The sequence below is a fragment of the Pleurodeles waltl genome, chromosome 3_1, assembly GCF_031143425.1.
Source record: "Pleurodeles waltl isolate 20211129_DDA chromosome 3_1, aPleWal1.hap1.20221129, whole genome shotgun sequence".
Classification (NCBI taxonomy): domain Eukaryota; kingdom Metazoa; phylum Chordata; class Amphibia; order Caudata; family Salamandridae; genus Pleurodeles; species Pleurodeles waltl.
The window spans coordinates 1,701,808,179-1,701,831,861 of record NC_090440.1 but is presented as its reverse complement, the minus strand read 5'-3'; the positions used below and the strand labels follow the sequence as shown (position 1 = coordinate 1,701,831,861).

Genomic DNA, 23,683 nt, shown 5'->3' with positions numbered 1-23,683 from the left:
TCAGACCCCCACTATGGCGGCGGTCGGACCATCACTGCAAATGTGGTGGTCTTAAGACCACCAGAGTTGTAAGGAGGGCCTAAGTCCGTAGGTAAACTTTTAACGGAGGCCTTCCACTTGCTGTAGCCGAGAAAAGCTCCATCACGGTCGGCCTCAAATTTCACTTTGCCCCAGGACAGGTGCTTTAGTTTCTATGCGCTAAAAAACTTTAAGGTGGTCATTATGACCCTGGCGGTCTTCTGATCGTGAGGGCCACCGTGGCGGTTTTACCGCCAGCAGGCTGGCAGTGAAGACCGCCACATTATGAGTGTGGCGGGTTGGCCTCTTCCAACCCACCAGATCTCCACTCATACCGCCCGGGCGGTCGGAGCCGCTGGGCCGGAGGTGTGCATCTCTGACCCGGCTGTCCACAGAAGACCGCTGGCAGTATGAGCTGCTTTTCCACATGGGTTTCCGTGGCGGTAGCACTACCACGAAAACCCCGGCAGAAAGGCTACCGGTGACAGGGAATATCTTCCCTGTCACTGGTAGACGACTCCCCCACAGCCCAGCAAGCACTAAACCCCCCTCCTCCTCCAGACACAGTGCCCCCCTCCAGACACAGCGTCCCCTCCCCGCATACATGCAAATGCACAGACAACCACACGCATCACGCATACACTCATACACCTACACTTACATACACGCATTCACTCACACACATCCATACTTGCATTCACCACAGCACTCATACACGCATTCAACCACGCATACTCACACCCATCCAAACATGCATATTCACACAGACAAAGACGCATACTCACATGCAGACAAACATGCATTCACCACAACACTCATACTTGCAGACACACACGCATACACACTTACATGCATACACGCACTCACTTCTACATTCAGACATGCACACAACCACGCATACACACATTCATGCACACATGCAGACAACACACACACGCACACACAACACCCCCCACCCTCCCACCCTCCTCCCCTCTTGGACGATCAACTTACCTGGTCTGGGGAGGAGATCATCCAGCAGGGAACGGGAAGGGGCGATTCCACCTCCAGCAGCGCCCCACCATCAGGACACCGCCAGGCTGTATTATTGCTCATCATACAGCTGCTGGAGTCCTTCTGGGGAGGTGGGCCGGTGTGGCATAAATCCAGCAGCACCCGTAATATGGTGGGTGGTCTTCTGGCGCTCACGGCTTTGGGGGTCCTCAAGGAAGAGAGAGCGAGAAAGAGAGTGAGAGAGAGAGAGATAGAGGCTTTTTAGGCTTTGATGTATGATATACTTAGAATGAGATATTTCTGCACAATTTGAAAACAAAAATGTATTTGTCATGTAAGAAGTATAAGATCACCTACATTTAATCCTTAAACATTTCTACTTAAAAAAAATAAAAAAATAATGGAGAAAACAAGTCCGGCTGGACTCGAACCCTCAACGCTCGGTGTAAAGGACTCTCTAACTTCCACCCTTTGAGCTGTTTTTTTTTTTTAAAGTATGCTTTTATAAGCTCTATCTGGGTCTCTACATTTTGTTTTAAATTTTATAATCTGCCCTTTAGGGGCTATCTGGGACCTGCCGGGGAAGCCTTAAGGCCTCCCCCATGGTCCCTGATTATTTTGTTTCTTAGCAAATGCCCTTAACAGGCTATCTGGGTCAGCAGGGGAAGCCTCAATGCCTCACCCATGGTCCCTGATTATTATTATTATTATTTTTTAGTATATGCCATTTATGGGCTATCTGGCCTATTGCTTAAGCAAGCAAGGAACTGCTTTAAGTAGCAGCTCCCTGGTTGCTGAAACAAAGCTTTCATCTCTGTTCCTTGCACGCATACATGTGTGCAGGAAACAGAGATGAAAAATCTGCTTTCTGGCAGCAGGACCCGGTTGACAGGTCCTGCTGCCAGAAACCAGAGTGTTTGACTCAAAGCTGCAGCAAAGCCAGTGCAAACAGCTACGTCCTGGGGGCGGGCATCCCGGGACATACAGGAGCTGGCCGTGGGGGGTGGAAAACCCCAGGGCCATCTGTGGCTCCTCGAGGGGGGCTGCACTGCCCCCCTCCAATGTGGACATAGCCCCGGGGAGGTGGTGGTCACCAGGGCTACAGGGGGTCCGAAACGAACCCCCTTCTCTTTTTTACTCTTTGCCCAGGGGAGGTTGTGCTCCCCGGGGCAGTGGGTGGGCATACGCCCCACCCCACTCAATATTAACAAAGCCCCAGGGAGGTGGCAGTCCCTGGGGCTGGGTGTCCCTCTATTTAATTTAAAGGTGGTGGTCCCCAGGGCAGCGGGGGGCCGGGTGGCCCCCTGTGTGTTAATTACTTAAAGCCCCGGGAGGTGGTGATTTCCAGGGCTGTGCGGCCTCCCCCACTTTAAAAAAAGCATTTTGCCCTGGGGAGGCGGTGGTCCCTGGAGCTTTCTAAAGCCCAAGAAGAGGGGCCCCGTGCACCCCCTCCTTTATTAAAGCCCAATGCCCCTTGGACCTGGCCCACCAGGGGGCAAAACAATTAGAAAGCGCGTGTCTGTGTGTTTTTTTTTTTTAATCTCGGAAAGATCCGTGGATCCATTTGCAGAGTTTTCCATTTTTTTTAAAAATAAAATGCTTTTTAGCCCTGGCAGGGTCCCTCAGCGACCCCAGCAGCAGGGCTAAGGGGTCAGAGTGACTCTACCGTGGCCCCTTTCCTTTTTTTTTGGCTTTTTTTCTGAGACTGGGCTGAATCCTAGTCCCAGGAAATACTTCACGAACGACCGCACTCCGGGATCTCTTGTTTCACAAATTTCATTTATTCAGGCTCAGTTAATTTCATCTACAGCTCAACAATCACCTGCCCTACGCGTTTCGGTCTGAGAGACCTTGATCACATATATATGATACTCTTACCCGCAAAATACTAACATTTTTGCTGTATAGTCGTTCGTGGTAAAGGCATACTCGTTGTAAAAAAGTTTTTGTATTGACTTCTGTTGTAAAGACGCTCTCATTGTTTAGGTGTCGTAAAGGCATGTTGTTGTTTTGTCGTAGTGGTAAAAGCTGTTTCCGTGTAAGTGTGTTATATTTCCAGCCTTTCGCCATGTGAGTTGCTTGACCTATTCTAAGGCTATGCTGGAGTATTTTAGGATTGTTTTTAAACTATTAGGGTTGTAGTAAATATAGTGATAAGTGTATTTTGTAAACTGCTATAATCTTACTGTTTTATGGGTATGTATTTGGACTTAGCAGGTCTTTCTCTAAAACCCTCCTCACGTTTCCTAAATCCCACTCATTTTGTAGAAAGTATTCCACATTTAACCACCATTCCCCTGGCCCGTCTGACTTTTAGTACTAAAACTTATACCTATGTGTATTTCCACCTGTAGGTTTGTGGAATGCATTTTGGAGTAGGTGCATAGTGCAACTGAAGTACTGCTTTAGGTACTCCAAAATACAGTTTGTGAATTTGGCCCTATCGTACTAGCAGAAACTCCATGTGCTGTGTGGTTAAAAAGGGGGTCGAAGTAGACAGATTTACGCAGCTCATCCACCAGTTGTACTAAGCCCAAATACCATTTTTTTCAAGTCTGAAATTACAAAATAGCTCATTTCATACTAGCTTGGAGACCTTTACACCTAAAGCCAGACCTTCAGCACTTGTTGATATTCCAGTATTAAGAATCATCTACAAAACACAGCATGAGCAATGTTATTTAACCCCTTCCTGCAGCATTCCACATTGTTCTTCTACTAGGGTTAACGCTTAAGACCGGCCCTTCATGTATCTCCTATTTCACCACTGTGGTTCATGCACAGTTTGTGCCTCATTCTCAACATACAAGCCCAGTCTCTTGCTCTCCACGTGTATGGACGATTCCATTTTGTATTTCATTTATGGGGTTATTAGTGTGGAGTAGGGCAGGTTTAACCCCCATACCTTTGGCCTCTTCCACAGCCATTTCTCTGGCATCACTCATGGCTCGCGCTGACTAAAAGGGGCGGGGAGGCACGTGCAGAGGGGAGGGGGAGAAGAATTAAATAAAAAATAATAATGAAAAAAAACACTTAACTGCGTTCCCGCGCCGCTTCTCTGCCTCCTCCCGTCTCGCTGCACGAAGGCACAGGCTCCCACCTGCCCTGCGCCCAATCCTGATGCTGCTCAAGGTTCTTTGCTCATAGTTTTTGATCATATTTTGGGAAAAGGGTTGCAGCTGCCGCTGCTGGCGGAGGACAACGCTCCTCCGCCCATATGGAGGAGCGGCCCCTGTCTGGCATATTAGTCCTCGCTTGGGCACCACCCTGCTCTTGCCAGAAGTAAACAACTTCCATAGCTCATCCCAAATCTCCAATGCTGACTTGGACTGTCATTTTCACTCTCAAACTCTAATTCGAACATGGGCTGTCACTTTCACTTCCTATCTCCAATGCTGATATGGACTGTCACTTTCACTCCTGATCTCCAGTGGTGACATGGACTGTCACCTTCACCCCAGATCTCCAATACTGACATGGGCTGTCACTTTGACTGTCAGTCTCTAATGCTGACATGAACTGTCACTTTCACTTTCGACCTTCAGTGCTCACATGGGTTTTTAAGGCCCTGTTCGAAATCTAGCCTTAGTTGAGGCTTTTAATGTGGCCTCCCTGCTACCACCCACATTCAGCTCTAGCTCGTTTTCTTGAAGACAGATATTGGTAGCCATTCCTTTTTGGTGCAAGCACAATTTCGTGATAATGAGGAGGGGGTGAACGTGGAGTTAAACATTATTTGTGGTAAGAAGTCCTGACGCCACTGATCCCAAAGATAAGTCGCTCTATCTTTGGGAATACTGAAGACAGGTAGGGTCACTAGAATTATGCAGCAATGGAGGGGCAAATTATGAGTCAGGGTTGACAAAATTATGCTGCAATAAAGGACAAATTATGCGTCATAATGTCTCACAATCTATGACAGGATGTTTCCTCATTTTGTCATTTGAAGTGAACGCCTTTTAATAGCGTCTGGGCAAAGTTGCATCTTATTACTATACCTGACTACTGTAATCTGCTACTGAAACGTCATCAGTAACCCTTTGCAACGGATCTGCAGTTGTGCTGAACCAATTTTTGGGGTATTTTTAGTAACTTTTGGTGAGTTTGAACTACAGGCAATTTTTGGCTAAAATGTTCCAATAACACAGCTCATGGTATATTATGTGATAAATATTTCAAAGCTATAATTATATGAACAGCGGCAGAATTACATATTTCTAGTGGTCCAGGAAATATTATGTGGCCAAAGACATTGAAGCAAATCGAAAAGTGAGGATTTAAGTATATATTCTGGCTTAAAACCATGGCAAGTGCCTACGTCCATCACTAACCCCTGTTTATGCATCAGTTGAAATTACGGCTTGGAAGACATATCTGATATTTATGGGATGTGTTAAATACCTCACCCTTAGTTACATTTTGGCAGGTCAAACCTACAGAAAAGTAATGGGTGAAAACCATATGGTATTTACAGCATCATGTACATGTTTCTGCATTTAACAACAAAATCCTCATGTTATTCTCCAGAAGCACATAATAGTTGCTATTTATTGCACCTGATAAATAACATACCCTGTAGTATCGTTATTTTTCCGGTTCCCTAAGTAGCACTTATACTGATAAGAAGATCCATAGTTTTTCCGAGGCCTGCACTTGCCTTGTGGTCCTGGAAACAGATGGACCAAGAGCTGGAGGCCACTATACCTGACTGGGGAAGAACATATGACGTGTCAAGAGCACCTGCTTAGCATGCACTGAGTGCATGTCATTGCCACCGGAAGCAGGCATGCTTAGTATTCAGTGCATAGCTTGTAACGCAGCGTGCTGGCCAGGATCATGCTGGCACAATCACAATCAACATCTCATTAAGAACATACTGCAGTAGCCAAGCTGTTTGACCTCAATAAATCCCTTAAACTGACCACAGAGGTGGGAGGTGGACAGAGTGAAATGAATGTTTTGTAACCACGCCGCATGTACACAACGCTTAGGTGTCCTTGTTTGGTAGTGCATCAATATTTTTAAATAAAATTGAAATTCATTGAGCATGTCTTCAATAACCTTTAGTAGTCTCATTATTCTTACTTGCGTTTGTTGTTTTAGTTATATGAGAATCCACCCCTGGGCAGACCCTGCAAGTGGACTTCTTGTGCAGGAGCACTGCAGTTGGATGATAAATAATAGATCATAAAAATATTGTAGTCTAAAAATATAGCTGACAACCAAAATTTAGACTTTAGATGCATGCAGTGCAAAGTGCAAGAATATTGACTAAAAAAATATTGGGGATCAGAGTATCGATATTGCTTAGGAAAGGATATATATTTAAATGTACATAAAATTATTCTAATTGTAAAAAAAAAATCGTTTAAAAAAAAAAGTAATTCATTTAAAGAATACATAACAAAAAATAAGATACAAACAATAATGTATTAACTATTACAAATCTAATTCGTAAAAATAATTTAACTTTAAAATAAACGTAAGCAATCCAAGTAAAAAATGAATTACATTGAAAATTAAAAAAGTAAATACAATTTGTATACACAAGTGTAATATAAATATAATATTAATAAGTTATATTAAATAAGAAAGCACAATCTATAGATATATAGGGGGTCATTCTGACCCCGGCGGGCGGCGGTTGGCGCCCGCCTGGCGGGAACCGCCATTTGGCCGCACCGCGGTCAAAAGACCGCTGGTGCTATTCCAACTTTCCCGCTGGGCCGGCGGGAAAGAGGCCTGCAACACTGAAGCCGGCTCCGAATGGAGCCGGCGGTGTTGCAGGCGTGCGACGGGTGCAGTTGCACCTGTCGCGCTTTTCACTGTCTGCCAGGCAGACAGTGAAAAGCATGCTGGGGCCCCCAGGAGCCCCTAGACACCCATTACCGCCAGCCTCTTTCTGGCGGTGACAACCGCCAGAAACAGGCTGGCGGTAAGGGGGTCAGAATAAGCAGCGCCGCCATGGCGGATTCGCCCAGCCGGGGTAAATCCGGCGGGAAACCGCCGGACCCGGTTTGGGCAGGGAAGCACCGCCAGCCTGTTGGCGGTGCTTCCGTCGTTCGCGGCCCTGGCGGTCGGAATGACCCCCATAATTCTTAATCTTGTTTTAAAAAATTAAAACCTATTATACTTTTTGGACTATTACAATAACTTTTACAAATATTTAACAAAAAACAATACCGAATCACATTACATAGAGAGGAAATAATTAAAAAAAAAAAAAAAAAACTTTTTTTTTAAATTTAATATACATATTTTCAAATACAGAGCTCTCAAAATAGGCCCACTGAACATTGAAGTTTGGAGGGTGATTAGGAAGGGGGAGGGGGCAGATTTACTATTCCAGCTCCAATCCAACAAACGTTGAGAGCAGTTCATATATTTAGGTGGGGGCAGATGTTCTATTCTAATTTGAGTCCAGCAAACACTGGACGACATGTATACAAGGGGTTACAGTGTGAGGAGAGTCTTTTTAAGCCTAGTCTAACAAACATTTGAGAAACTGCATACATTGGAGAAGGTCAGATTTACTATTCTAACTTCAGTCTTGGAAACACAAGGAGAAAGTACATAAATTGGGGGCATATTTTTTATTCTAACTCCAGTTAAGCAGATGTTGGCAAAAGTGAATACACAGTGGTCCATGTTACTAATCTAATGCTGTCTAACAAACATTAGGAAAATTCCTTTATTTGAGTAGTTAGATGTGCCACATTCAAATAATTTAATTTTATTTAAAACAATACATTTTAAAAATTGAAAAAAACTAAAACGCATTAGAATATCTTAACACTACTAATTATTTTTTTAGAAATAAGGTCCCTCCAGCTTACATATAAAACACACAAACCAACAAAAAAACCTTTTTTACATTTTATGTATTTACATTTTTAATTGCTAATATATTCTTTTTTTTATAATGCCCAGCCATTCCCCTAATATTCCCTAAAATCCATTAAAAAGCCTAACATTCTTGAAAGTAATATATAAAAAATAATATTACATTTCAATAATAAGCATGCAATCAGTTAATTTCAAATTAAAACATTTGGTTAATAAAAAATTAAATAATTAATATTCATTTATACATATACAATTTTGAAAACTACATATACAATCTCCCACTGAACCCCACAACCTGAAAGTAAAATGTAATACATAATATAAAAATATAATCAAACATTTAAAAATAACAATTAAAATGTATAAATTAGCATTTTAATCCCTTAACATTAGTTAGTAGAACTGAAAAGCACTAATCATCCAATTCTTCAGCAACTCCAACAACCTTATTAAAATGATAAATTAATATCATATTATAAATGTATTTTACTATAACATTCATAATCAAATAATCACATAATACAATACAGTAAAACGCCATAATTCGCAATATTACAGTTAATGGCACTTAAAATCTCCATATTATAGTGTATTGTTTTGGCACACAATAGTTTTGTACTGACTATATTCTTACCAAAATATTATGCTCTGATGATATTTTTGAGTTACTATTTACGTTGAATACCGAGCTGCAGAGCAGGGGAAGAGGGACCAACCAGTGCAAAACAGACACCTCGCAGCCCTCCTTCAAACACAAGCCAGATTTTCCCATAAAAAATAGCACTATAAGGCTGTCACCTCAGACATAATACTGTCAGGTTGTGACTGCTAGGCCCTTGTAAGTTTATGCAATTCAAGTCATATCCTAAACCCTTGTACACAGACAAACATTACATGGTGTTCCAGGTCCAAAGCAGATTACAAAATATTCAAAAAGACTGAGCCATTCTTAGGCTGGCGCCCCTTTTCATCGCTCAACTACATTGTGTCCCCTCTTCCACTACTGAAATATGGCCAAGTCTCTTCATCCTCAAATGCCTTCCGCTCACAGATTATCCATGTTCAGCCTACACACACCCAATATAATAATGCAGCATGTGCATAGTGTTTACTGCCACAAGTATCCAGTTCTGAACAATTATAATCACAAGTGTTACTATTACACCTCCTTGATGGAGTATGTTACGCTATAACTGATCCCAATGCACTTGTGATAAGAGGGATGGGCTATTTGTCACATTTGTGATGGGGTACCAAGGTCTAAATGAGGAACTACCACTTTTCTCAGGGCTGTCTGACTTCTCCTTTCATCTTACTTTACCCTCTCTAGTGCCTTTCTACCAACCACCTTTCTTGCTTTCCGTCTCACTCACCTTTTCCTATTACTCTACCTTTTAATCTTCTGTGATCTCAGCCCGGCAACATCCTATACCCGTTTTACCGCCACATTCCACAACATCCTGTCCCTCCCTCCAATTCTAGAGATTTTTTACAGTGAGGTGTGTGTGTATGTTCACTCCTTTTTTATCACAAATGTTTTTCTTTATTAACATTGTCTGTTTTTATCGTACCGTGAATGTTATTTTCTTGAGGACAATCCCAAAACAACTCTCACCCATAGAACTTCTCACTTAACTACAATAAACCTTCGAAAAAGGGACTTAAAATTCGCGAGAGGCTCAATTGCTGTATTTTTGTTTCTGTAGAAACAGAAGCTTTGCTAAAAAGAATCCATAATCAAATTTGTCTTTGCCTTGCAGCCAGACTCATCAGCCAAGCTTATCCAGCTGGGAAAAATTACGTAAAGAGCCAAAAAACACTGAGTAAATCCATGAACCGGTACCAGTTTGAATAACCTAATTCAGGTAGTGTATTCAGATGGAATGTTACCAGAATATCGCATTTTAAATACCTCTTGACAAAAAATAAAGTAGGCAGAACTTCTACTCCTAAAACATCAAGAAGGTGAGTGTATGTAGGTATGTTTAGATTGGTATTCTTAAGTTCATGTATCTTATCTTGGCAATATATATCTTGAAGGTGTGTAGATGTGGAGTAAATCTGCACTTACCTGTTTATAATTAATTTCACAATATTGTAGTAGCAGAAAATTGGGCTTTCATATTTTTGTAGGACGCTATTCTGACATATAACTATTTTTTCATTGGTCAAGTCTCTCTTAGTCAGACTAAGGGGCGATTACGAATTTGGTGGTCCGTGGATCGCCATGGTAGCAGTCTGACTGCCTTCGGGTTAGTGGTCGGACTGCCAGATTATGAATTTGGTGGTTGCACCACCAGAAGATCGCCAGCAAACTGCTGGCACTGCCATAGTCAGTGTGGCGGAGACCTCGGTGGTCCTGTCTGTGGCGGGCAATTTTGGAGACCCTGGCATTGGGACCGCCACCCCCATGATGACCTGCAGGACAGCCAAGCTTTCTATGGCGATCCCACTGCCATGTAAAGCTTGGCAGTCAGGCAGGTAAGGGGCCCAAAACAAGGAGCCCCACGGGGTATGGCCCCATGGAGGGTGAGGTGGGGGCCCTGTGACCCGCCCAAAAAATTGGGGATTCTGGGGTGCACTGTTTACGTGCACAACGTGCTGCATGGGCACAGTCTGCCTGTTGTGCCGACAGGTAGGGATGTATGTCCGCAGTTGTTCCGTTATACTGCCCCCTGCGTCCTCCCAGCAGTCACACTACCTCTGTGGGGAACTCGTAATCCGGTAGTCTCGGGACAATCAGCCTGGCGCCGTTCAAAAAAACGGCACCATGACAGTTTAGCAGTCCAACCGCACAACTCCTAATTAGGCCCCAGGACTAATAGTCTGTCTCATCTACAGACTAGTTTCCAAACAGTATTAGTATTCAGAGATCAGAGGGCACAATGAAACACAAAATTTACATTCCCTTAAAACAATGTCACAAGACTATGGAAGCTCAGTCATGTATCAGTTATCTGTGTGTCCTTCACGCCGCAGAACTAGAGAATGCTGACCTCATTTGATGTTGGGGATAAATGATCATACACCGAATTCAATTTCATCCAAGAGTTTAACAGGTCTCATGCTGTGTACCTAATATAACCTATCGAATCTGACCATTCATGTCAGTTGAGGGGCCACTAGGCAGAGCACCACTTTGAGTGTTTGCTCTTTCATGCAGGATGATCTGTCCACTGTGTTATATCAAATCAAGTATTTATATTAACTAGAACTGGAAAACTAGAATGCTGAAGAGTGGGGGGGGGGGGAAATAGGGAAGGAGCCACACAGTGTTTTTGCAGTTTTTAAGTTTGTCTGGTGAGGCTTTGTTTTGTGATGCATTGATCAACATTGATCAACATAGATGTTCGCTCCCAGGTAATTTGGCGAGTTAGACATCTCAGCTCTGAAAGTGATGCAAAAGGTCATAAAGATGATGATGGCTGGCAGAGACAACCATTGCAAGATTATCAAAGGTAGTGTGTTGTTCCTTGGTGTGATGGACAGGTTATTGTAGGATGGCATCAATGGTGTGAAGGTTGTTACAGGGATTTTAGTGATTAGGGCATCAAAGGACTTGACTGGGATGGTGGCCTTGAAGGCTAATTCACGCAAATATAACTTTGCAGAGAAAAGTGGCACCTTGCCACCGACTCTTCTTTGTGGCTGTTATTGAAGAACTGGCCGAGTGATTTTGCACAAGTTGTGGACATGGGCGTGAATGTCTGAAAGTCATGAAGAGTGTATGAATGTTGATAAGTGGAGTTCAGTTTTGGTAGGGCGCGTCTCAGGTAGGTGCTGTACATGCAGATTTGAAAGACAGAGAAAGCAAGATTTCTGGTTCGATTGGATGTCGTTAAATTACATCAGTTCCTGATACATTTGGGGGCTGTTGACATTTCTGGTGCATGATGATTGAATGATCAGACAGGGGGAATCAAAGAGCATCATCACTGGAAATAGAGGTGATGGGGTGCTGCTGCACTCCCAGCATGGCCAACCTGGAGTTCTGAAGATGAATGAGCAGTAAAGATGCCTTTATTTTTTTAGCTGGACCCATTTTTGTGCGTTCAAAGACATATTTCAAATGTCAGGTCAAGGCTTCTGTCATATTGCTGCTTATTCGTTTTAAATGGAGATTTGTGTTCACTTTTCATTCTCTGGTTTCAGTGAGAGGATTTTTTCAAGTGAACTATGTGGTAATCTTGCTAGTGTGAAAGGAAAGGCTGCAGGATGTCATTTTTTTTTCTAATACACAACCATATTTAAATACCTATGAATGAACTGTAAAAGTATTTTAAAAATATCTGCAGCTAGGAAAGCACAAATTAGGTGATTTTTGTAATTTCGAACTGTGATGAAACCAAAGATTTTAATAGGATTTAAACAAATCAAGGTACTTTAATTGGTGATGTAAAAATAACAAATATTCACTAAAACACAATCTCCACACAATGTTGTTTGTGAAACTATGGCCCTCATTACAACATTGGCGGTAAATGCCGCCTACCGCCTTGCTGGGGGCCGCCAACATACAGTAACTGCGGCGGTAAACCGTTACGGCTATTATGACCCACACAGAGAAATCCGCCACTATACCGACACCCACACAAGTCCGCCAGCCCAAAGGTCAGTGATAAACTGGCGGTACTAAAACCCACACCGTTACGCCAACAGAAATCCGCCCACAGCATGATGACCCACGAATCACTGCGGCGGACATTCAACCACGGTAAACCATTGACGGTACACACCGCTGCGCTCAAAATACACACACACTAATAAAACTACACTACATTGGACAATTCAAACTACACACAGCTGACACATGTACACACACCACACCCACACACCCAATCCAATATAAAACATACACCCATAATACCCACAACCCCTTACAACGAAAAAAAAGCATTGCCAACTGAGAGAGAAAAAAGCCAGGAGCACCCACTGAATCTGAGCCACATAACACCATCACCCATACTCCATCCATGCACCGCACAGCACACACCCCAACACATCACCCCACACCCCCTCACACATACCACTCATACTAAACCCATGGCACCACAAAGACACCCCAGGTTCTCTGAGGAGGAGATAAGGGTCATGGCGGGGGAAATCATCAGGTAAAGCCACAGCTATTCGGATCACAGGTGCTGCAGACGTCCATTGCTAGGAAGATGGAGCTATTGCGGAGACTCGTGAACTGGGTCTACGACGTGGGACAGCACCCCAGAACAAGGGATGACATCAGCAAGAGGTGGAACGACCTACGGGGGAAGGTGTATTCCATGGTAGCAAGACACCAGGTAGCTGTACAGAGGACTGGCGATGGACCCCCACCTTCGCCCCTACAACTAACAACATGGGAGGAGCAAGTCTTGGCGATCATGCATCCTGAGCGCCTCGCAGGGGCAGCAGGAGGACTGTACTCTGGTATGTCAAATCTTTACTAATATATACCCCAAACAACCTGCATGCCATCACAAACTCCTACCCTTACCCTCACCCCCATCACTCCAACACCTCACATATACCCCACCATCACAACCCATCCATCCCAATACCAAGCCCTGCATGCAACATCAATGCATGGACACCCATCACAGACCTGCATGGACACCCATCACCACAGCATGCACACTAGTGACAATCACTTAGCCAAACCAAGCACAACTCACACAAGCCAAAGCTGCCTTGCTAATAACAACCATAGAGGGAAACATATCCATGCACAAGAAGGCACACGCAGATACAATAACACTGCAGTTACATCCCCACAGGACCCCCACTTAACGTCACTGAAGAGGAGGTGCCAGCCACATCCAGTCCCCCCACAGAAGAGGCCCACAGTGATGACAGCAGGTCTGCACGCCTGGATCACGATGACCAACCTGGACCATCAGGGACCTCTGGACAGTCGGTGACCCTGTCACAGTCCCAAACCACCGTACAGCCTCCCCCCTCAGGAAACACCAGCACAGCACCCACCCAGCAGGCCCATACCTCTGTCCCCAGGACACGTCAATCAGCAGTGTGTCCACCACTACAGGGACCCCAGGCAACCCCACAAACACAGGATGATCAGGGACCTGGGGTCAGTGGCAGTGGGCACACAGTTCAGGGGACAGAGGCACAGGACAACAGGGAAGCTGGGAGGACTGCTGTGTGACAGGGGGAGGACATGCCCAGGGAATCCACTCTCCACGAGGCACTTGCAGGGATCCTGGGAGCATACCACCATTCCCAGGAGACCATGGGCCAGATACTGTACAAGTTGCAGGAGACCCAGCGGCTGGAGGAGGGACAGTGCCTGGGAATCAGGGAGGACCTGAAAGACATCCAGACCACCCTGGTCACCATTGCAAGGGTGCTAGCAGACATGGCCAACACCATGAGGGAGGCAGTGGCACACCAACGGCCCCTGACACTAGCCTCACCGAAGAACAGCCCTCCACCTCCGCCGGTGCTAGTAGACAGGTGGCCCCCCCACACGACCAACAGGCCACCAGCACCCCACCCCCTGCAGAAGGAGAACCACCCCACAAACGGTCCCTGCGATCCAGGCAGAAGCCAGAGAACATTGCCAAGACCCCGCCAGGAAATAAGACTCTCCTGATTGCCACCCTTCTGCCCCACTCTGTCACCCTGTCCACCTTGAACTGCCATTGCTCCCCTTCCTATGCCCCTTGGACAATGCACCTGTGATACAAATTGACTGGACTCTACCCTGGACTTTCCTCCATAAGCAACCCAGCCCATTGCAATACCCCTCCACTTATTAGCACATAAATAAACACCCTTTGAACAAATTAAAATATGGATTCTGTGAATTATATGACACATGTATTAGTTTCACAAACTGTAAACATTGCATTTCTAATCTACTGTAATATTAACATAGGTATAACCTGTAGTGGGCAGCAGTAAGCACACCAGGAGCCAAAGTGGGGCACAGAGATCTGAAAATAGAGATGCCAAAGGGTACAGTAAGTGGCCATAGACATAGGGAAATCAGGCTGCCATGTTCAATGTCAAACACAAAACTGCAATGGAAGGTGACGTTACAGTGTCTTACCTGTGTGTCACTGGAAGCACTGTTGAATGAGTGTACTTCTGTTGTCCACATCTTCTTCTTCTGCCTCCTCTTTGTCACTGTCCACAGGCTCCACCACTGCCACATGACCATCTCCAGGCTCATCCTCCTGCAGAAAAGGCACCTGGCGTCTCAAGGCCAGGTTGTGCAATATGCAACATGCAACGATGATCTAGCACACCTTCTTGGGTGAGTAGTACAGGGATCCCCCTGTCAGATGGAGGCACCGGAATCTGGCCTTCAGGAGGCCAAAGGTTGTCTCAATTATCCTCCTTGTTCGCCCATGTGCCTCATTGTATCGTTCCTCTGCCCTTGTCCTGGCATTCCTCACTGGGGTCAGTAGCCATGAGAGATTGGGGTAACCAGAGTCACCTATAAATATCCAGGGATACCTGTTAGCCACACACTCACCCTTAGGGCCAAACCCACACTCATATACCTACATCAACTGGGTGGGGACCATGGGCTCACCTATCAGCCACACCCGGTGCCTCTGGAGTTGAGACATCACATATGGAATGCTGCTATTCCTCAAGATAAAGGCATCATGCACAGAGCCAGGATACTTGGCATTCACATGGGAGATGTACTGGTCCGCCAAACACACCATCTGCACATTCAGAGAGTGAAAGCTTTTTCTATTCCTGAACACTTGTTCATTTCTCCGGGGGGGGAGGTGGGAATGCAATATGTGTACCATCAATGGCACCAATGATGTTGGGGATATGTCCCAGGGCATAAAAGTCAGCCTTCACTGTGGCCAAAACCTCCACTTGGGGAAATACGATGTAGCTGCACATGTGTTTCAGCAGGGCAGACAACACTCTGGTCAGCACATTTGGGAACATTGGCTGAGACATCCCTGATGCCATGGCCACTGTCGCTTCGAAGGAACCACTTTCCAGGAAATGGATCACTGACAGGACCTGGACTAGAGGGGGGATACCTGAAATGGCGCCAGCCTGACCTGTGAGGAGAGACAGTGGAAATGAGGTAATTCCGCTGGCATTGTGCGATGTTGCGGTCGGCGGTCGACGACTGCCGCGCAACTTCGCATTGGTTATCATTGGGCCCTATGGGTTCCAGGAACCAATGCCGATGTATGTCAGTGGTAACGGTACGCAGCGCCGCGGACGTGACCGCCATTTTCTATCTGTTCACTCACTTGCTACCTGACCTTCAACAGGAGAGGACCTACACTGCAAGTGCTGCTGTGACCTGTGTCTGGAAGCGACAATTGCTCGAGTGTCTGGTGAAAGGGCCCCCGCCTTCACTTCAGAGGAGTTGGAGAGACCTGTGGATGGGGTCCTACCCCAGTACACTTTACTCTATGGTCCTCCAGACAAACAGGTGAGTACACTGTGAGCATGATGCATGGGTCATGAATGTATGGATTGCTGTGTGTGTAAGCCCCATGTAGTTGGGGGGGTGAGGGGTCCTGGGCAGAGTGCTGCATATATGGTGGGAAATGTATGTACGAAAGTGGATGGGGGGATATGGTGGGCCATGAGTATAACAGTCCGGACGGTATGACTAATACATTTTCTGCTGTATTTTTTCTGCAGGTCAGCGTCCATCAGAAAAAGGGTATTTGGCATGCCATCACCAAGGAGGTGCGGACCCTGGGGGTCTTTGAGCACCCACTGCCGCAAACGGTGGGAGGACCTGTGCCGCTGGGCAAGGAAGACGGCAGAGGCCCAGCTGGGGCTAGCCTTCCAACGAGGATGGGGTGCCCGTCGTACCCTGACCCCCCTTGATGTTCGGCATCCTGGCGATGGCCTATCCGGAGTTGGATAGGCGCTTGAAGGCATCAGAGCAGCCACAAGGGGGTGAGTACAGATTCTGAATCATGACTGTGTGCGCGTTCAGGTATTATCTGGGTGGGGGATGTGGGCTGTGGGTGCCCCTAGGCCAGGGCGAACATGGCAGGGTATGTTCAATGATGGGCAAGATCAGATGCACTCCAACCCCAATAGTGTTAGTGGGCATCTACTACTGGGCAGGGTCCTGTGTGTTTCAGGTGTGCAGCTAATGGCGTTAGGCAATGCACCTCATGGGCTGGTGACTAGCTTTGTAACTGGTAGTGCATGGCCTAGTGCATAGGGCTGATCCCTGTGTGTTGTGTATGCCAACGGTAGTGTTGTTGCTGGCATTGACCAAGAGTATCCTCTGTCTATCCCCCCTTCTTGTTTTGTCACCCTGTCCTTGTGTGCATTAGCATCATCTGGCGGAGGAGCATAGGCACCGGCAATGGAGGGAGCTGCATCCCACAGGGAGCTGGAGGCCGAATCCACTGACAGTGAGGGCACCAGTGGGATGGAGGGCGAGGGGAGCACCACAACGGAGAAAGGAGGGGACACTACTGACAGCGACTCCTCCTCCGATGGAAGTTCCCTGGCGGTGGCAGACACCTCTGTGCCCACCCCAACAACAGGTACAGCCGCCATACCCGTGCCAGCACTGCCCTCCCAGCAGCCTCTCAGAGTGTTTCCCGTGTCCGCTCACTCAGGAGGGTGGGCATCTCCTTCTCCCCAGGGACCTCAGGCCCTGCCCCAGTCAGCCCTGCTGCCCTCAGTAAGGAGGCTATTGACCTCCTGAGATCCCTTACTGTTGGGCAGTCAACCATACTGAATGCCATCCGGGCTGTCGCAGGGCATTTGCAACAAACAAATGCATACCTGGAGGGCATTCACTCTGGCGTGGCGGACCAACAGAGAGCATTCCAGGCTCTGGCCTCCGCACTCATGGCAGCTATTGTCCCTGTCTCCGGCCACCCCCCACCAACTTCCTCTACCCAGTCCCAGTCCCAATCCCCTCAACCCCAGCCTATCACAAGCACACCTTCAGACTAGCAATCACCCAAATCAACACACAGAAGTAGCTCAGGCAAACACAAGCACCACACTTCATCTCACAGGCACTCACACAAGCACCATCCCCATGCAGACACACCAACATCCACTGCCTCGACTGTGTCCCCCTCCTCCTCCTTGTCCACCCCTCTCCCAGTAGCGTCTCCACTCACACCTGCATGCACTACACCCTCATCCACTACCTCCATCACCAGCACGCCTATCACTACACGCCCCTCACTGGCAGTCACCACCCCCACATCCATGCACACGTCCCCTGTGTCCTCTCCCACTGTGTCTGTGACCCCTCCTCCCAAAGTACACAAACGCAAGCACACACCCACCCAACAGCCAGCCACCTCACAACAGCATCCAGCTCATGCACCTGCACCCAAACAGAGCAGACTTACACCTCCTACACCCACTCCCTCTTCCTCCACTCCCAAACCTTCACGCTCTTCCCACCCCAGTGTCCCTGAGAAGCTTTTCCTCGCCAACATTGACCTCTTGCCTACCCCTCCTCCCCCCATTCCCCTGTCCTTCACCTCGGGCCAGGGTGGCCAGTACCAGCCCAGCACCTCAGCCACCCAGTCCACGGCCACTGTGGTTTCTGCAGGTGTGAGAGGCTCCAAGGAGGCACCCGTCAGCCCAGCCAGTGTGCCACCAACACCTGCCAAGGCCAAGAAGGGTCCGCCACCTGGCAAGGGCAAGAAGTGGACACTATCCAGCAAGGGGAATGAGGCACAACCAGCCAGCAAGGCCAAGTCAAAGACTCCAGCTGGCAGAAGCAAGGTGGCACCACCATCTGCCAAGGGCAGGGAGGGGCACAGAACACCAGCCATGGCACTTCAGCTGTTCGAGGCTGCAAGTGAAGGCCTGGAGGCTACCACCACAATCCCCAGTATCTCCACCTGCACAGCAGCCAGCACCACCACCTGCACCGCAACCAGCACCGCCACCTGCCTGCCGCAAGCAGCACCACTGCCAGCAGCAGCAGCCCCAGTGGGCAGCCATCCGAGGCTGCAGGTGAAGGCCTGGAGGCTACCACCACCACTGCCAGCACCGCCACGTGCAGCACAACTGTGATTAACTGAGCAGCCGTCACTGCCGGAGATCAGTGTGTAGTGGTGACTACATGGGCTGCAGTGCGTCCTGGTCCCTGCAAAAGCTGTCATTGTGACACCCAGACGAGAGATTGTGACCTTGCTCTCCAAAACATCTGCATCACAGGGCGCAATGCCCCCTCCAGAACCAGTGGAAGAAGGCATCCACTCAGCCCCTCCTTCCCAGGATGAAACACACTGGGCACAAGGCCCCCTCCAGAACCAGTGGAAGAAGCCATCCACTCAGCCCCACCTTGCCAGGATGAAGCACACTGGCACAAGGCCCCCTCCAGAACCAGTGGAAGAAGCCATCCACTCAGTCCCTCCTTGCCAGGATGAAGCACACTGGGCACAATGCCCCCTCCAGAACCAGTGGAAGAAGCCATCCACTCAGCCCCTTCTTGCAAGGATGAAGCACACTGGGCACAAGGCCCCCTCCAGAACCAGTGGAAGAAGCCATCCACTCAGCCCCACCTTGCCAGGATGAAGCACACTGGCACAAGGCCCCCTCCAGAACCAGTGGAAGAAGCCATCCACTTGAGAGACTGTGGCCTTGCACTCCCCAGGACCAAGCAATGGGCAAACCACCCACTTGAGAGACTGTCGCGTTGCACTCCCCAGGACCAAGCAGTGGACAAACCACCCACTTGAGAGACTATGGCTTTGCACTCTCCAGGACCAAGCAGTGGGCAAACCACCCACTTGAGAGATTGTGGCTTTGCACTCCCCAGGACCAAGCAGTGGTCAAACCATCCACTTGAGAGACTGTGGCTTTGCACTCCCCAGGACCAAGCAGTGGGCCTGGAGCCCCCCTCCAAGAGCAGTGGCATTGTACCATCTTCCAGCTGAGGTGCCCCCCCATTCCCCGTCCCCCCTGAGGTGCCTGTGTGTTTTCGACCTGATGCCCCTGCAGTGTTCTCTCCGTATTGAGGCAGGAGTCAAGTGTGGCCTTGGCCTATGTGTTTTGGCCCCGTGGGCCACAGACAATTTTTGAGTGGGCATTGTCCCGTCTTTTGTATATATTGTATATATTGTACATACTGTTTTTTCTTTATGAACGTATTTCTAAGTATTACTAATATTACAGTCATTTGACTCCATTCCTTTTGTCCTTGTGCTATTCCTGAGGGTTACGGGGTGTATATGTAATGTTGTTGCATGTGTTTGTGTGTATAGTGTTGAGGGTGGGGATGGGGGTGTTGCGTGTGTGTGTCACTCTCTTTTTCGTCGCCCCCTCCCTTGTGTGCTAGGTGCAGTTTCCCTTCAGAGTACTGTTTCCGCCGATCTTTTGATGGTGTTGGTACTGCCCCGGAAAAGCTGGGGGATGGGCGGGTTGTAATGGAGTGGGCGGTACATTGTCTTCCGCCTGGCTGTTGGCAGTTACCGCCATGATGCTTGATGCTACCACCGTGGCAGTCAGAGTGTTAAAGTGGCTGTATGTGTTGGCGGTTTCCACCATGGTCATGATTCAATTTTTTTTTACCGCCAGCCTGTTGATTTAGCATCGACCGCCAGGGTTGTAATGGGGGCCTATCTCTGCAAAGGTAATGGCCATTTAAATGGAAAATGTGCTGCCTGTAAATGGCAATGTGCTGCCACACCGTGCTTCAGCAATGAATTAGTGACAATGTGCTCCAAAATGAACCACCAGCTACCTAAAACACCCTTACCACTATCTTGTTCAACTGGTGTGACTTTATTGCTACACTTGTTCTTTGTATGAAGCTTGGATTTTTCAAAGCCCCTATGAATTAAGCGATGAATCAATGATGGCAGCACCCCCACTCTGAAAATTGTTCCAGTATGTGAGAAAGTAGCCTCTTTCTAGCCTTGTTACCCCCACTTTTGGCCTGTTTGTGAGTGTATGTCAGGGTGTTTTCACTGTCTCACTGGAATCCTGATAGCCAGGGCCCAGTGCTCATAGTGAAAACCCTAGGTTTTCAGTATGTTTGTTATGTGTCACTGGGACCCTGCTAGTCAGGACCCCAGTGCTCATAAGTTTGTGGCCTATATGTATGTGTTCCCTGTGTGGTGCCTAACTGTCTCACTGAGGCTCTGCTAACCAGAACCTCAGTGGTTATGCTCTCTCATTACTTTCAAATTGTCACTAACAGGCTAGTGACCAATTTTACCAATTTACATTGGCTTACTGGAACACTCTTATAATTCCCTAGTATATGGTACTGAGGTACCCAGGGTATTGGGGTTCCAGGAGATCTCTATGGGCTGCAGCATTTCTTTTGCCACCCATAGGGAGCTCTGACAATTCTTACACAGGCCTGCCACAGCAGCCTGAGTGAAATAACGTCCACGTTATTTCACAGCCATTTTACACTGCACTTAAGTAACTTATAAGTCACCTATATGTCTAACCTTTACCTGGTAAAGGTTGGGTGCTACGTTACTTAGTGTGAGGGCACCCTGGCACTAGCCAAGGTGCCCCCACATTGTTCAGGGCCAATTCCCCGGACTTTGTGAGTGCGGGGACACCATTACACGCGTGCACTACATATAGGTCACTACCTATATGTAGCTTCACAATGGTGACTCCGAATATGGCCATGTAATATGTCTATGATCATGGAATTGCCCCCTCTATACCATCCTGGCATAGTTGGCACAATCCCATGATCCCAGTGGTGTGTAGCACTGACCCTGGTACTGCCAAACTGCCTTTCCCGGGGTTTCACTGCAGCTGCTGCTGCTGCCAACCCCTCAGACAGGCATCTGCCCTCCTGGGGTCCAGCCAGGCCTGGCCCACGATGGCAGAACAAAGGACTTCCTCTGAGAGAGGGTGTTACACCCTCTCCCTTTGGAAAATGGTGTGAAGGCAGGGGAGGAGTAGCCTCCCCCAGCCTCTGGAAATGCTTTCATGGGCACATTTGGTGCCCATTTCTGCATAAGCCAGTCTACACCGGTTCAGAGACCCCTTAGCTCTGCTCTGGCGCGAAACTGGACAAAGGAAAGAGGAGTGACCACTCCCCTGACCTGTACCTGCCCTGGGAGGTGCCCAGAGCTCCTCCAGTGTGCTCCAGACCTCTGCCATCTTGGAAACAGAGGCGCTGCTGGCATACTGGACTGCTCTGAGTAGCCAGTGCCATCAGGTGATGTCAGAGACTCCTTCTGATAGGCTCCTTCAGGTGTTGCTAGCCTATCCTCTCTCCTAGGTAGCCAAACCCTCTTTTCTGGCTATTTAGGGTCTCTGTCTCTTGGGATTCCTTAGATAACGAATGCAAGAGCTCATCCGAGTTCCTCTGCATCTCTCTCTTCACCTTCTGCCAAGGAATCGACTGCTGACTGCGCTGGAAGCCTGCAAAACTGCAACATAGTAGCAAAGACGACTACTGCAACTCTGTAACGCTGATCCTGCCGCCTTCTCGACTGTTTTCCTGGTGGTGCATGCTGTGGGGGTAGTCTGCCTCCTCTCTGCACTAGAAGCTCCGAAGAAATCTCCTGTGGGTCGACGGAATCGTCCCCCTGCAACCGCAGGCACCAAAGAACTGCATCACCGGTACCTTGGGTCTCCTCTCAGCACGACGAGCGAGGTCCCTTGAATCCAGCACCTCTGTCCAAGTGACTCCCACAGTCCAGTGACTCTTCAGTCCAAGTTTGGTGGAGGTAAGTCCTTGCCTCCCCACGCCAGACTGCTTTGTTGGAAACCACGACTTTTGCAGCTACTCCAGCCTCCGTGCACTTCCGGTGGAAATCCTTTGTGCACAGTCCAGCCTGAGTCCACCGCACTCTAACCTGCATTGCACGACCTCCTAAGTTGTTCTCCGGCGACGTGGGACTCCTTTGTGCGACTTTGGGTGAGCACTGTTTCACGCATCCTTGTAGTGCCTGTTTCTGGCACTTCTCTGGGTGCTACCTGCTGCTGAGAGGGCTCCTTTTCTTGCACGACGTCCCCTCTCTCTCCTGACGCAATTTGCGACATCCTGGTCCCTCCTGGGCCATAGCAGCATCCAAAAACGCTTACCGCAGGATTTGCAGCTAGCAAGGCTTGTTGGCGGTCTTTTGGCGGGAAAACACTTCTGCACGACTCTCCACGGCGTGTGGGATCCGTCCTCCAAAGGGGAAGTCTCTAGCCCTTGTCGTTCTTGCAGAAACTTACGCTTCTACTGTCTAGTAGCAGCTCCTTTGCACCTACAGCTGGCATTTCCTGGGCATCTGCCCATCTCCGACTTGCTTGTGACTTTTGGACTTGGTCCCCTTGTTCCACAGGTACCCTCGACTGGAAATCCATTGTTGTTGCATTGCTGGTTTGTGTCTTTCCTGCAGAATTCCCCTATCACGACTTCTATGTCCTTTGGGGAACCTTAGTGCACTTTGCACTCACTTTTCAGGGTCTTGGGGTGGGCTATTTTTCTAACCCTCACTATTTTCTAATAGTCCCAGCGACCCTCTACAAGGTCACACAGGTTTGGGGTCCATTCGTGGTTCGCATTCCACTTTTGGAGTATATGGTTTGTGTTGCCCCTATCCCTATGTGTCCCCTTTGCATCCTATTGTAACTATACATTGTTTGCACTGTTTTCTAAGACTATACTGCATATTTCTGGTATTGTGTATATATATCTTGTGTATATTTCCTATCCCCTCACTGAGGGTACACTCTGAGATACTTTGGCATATTGTCATAAAAATAAAGTACCTTTATTTTTAGTATAACTGTGTATTGTGTTTCCTTATGATATTGTGCATATGACACTAAGTGGTACTGTAGGAGCTTCACTCGTCTCCTAGTTCAGCCTAAGCTGCTCTGCTAAGCTACCATTATCTATCAGCCTATG

General features: G+C 47.8%; 1 protein-coding gene across 1 annotated transcript in view; it reads left to right on the top strand.

Moving 5' to 3' along the window:
* The window catches only part of SPP2 (secreted phosphoprotein 2), a 102,644-nt gene that overhangs the window by 19,718 nt on the left and 59,243 nt on the right, over positions 1 to 23,683 (top strand). The window contains exon 6 of the mRNA XM_069221374.1: positions 9,618 to 9,722. Within this exon, the coding sequence (XP_069077475.1) occupies positions 9,618 to 9,712 (95 nt within the window). The 3' untranslated portion in view covers positions 9,713 to 9,722. The remainder of the gene's footprint in view (positions 1 to 9,617; positions 9,723 to 23,683) is intronic.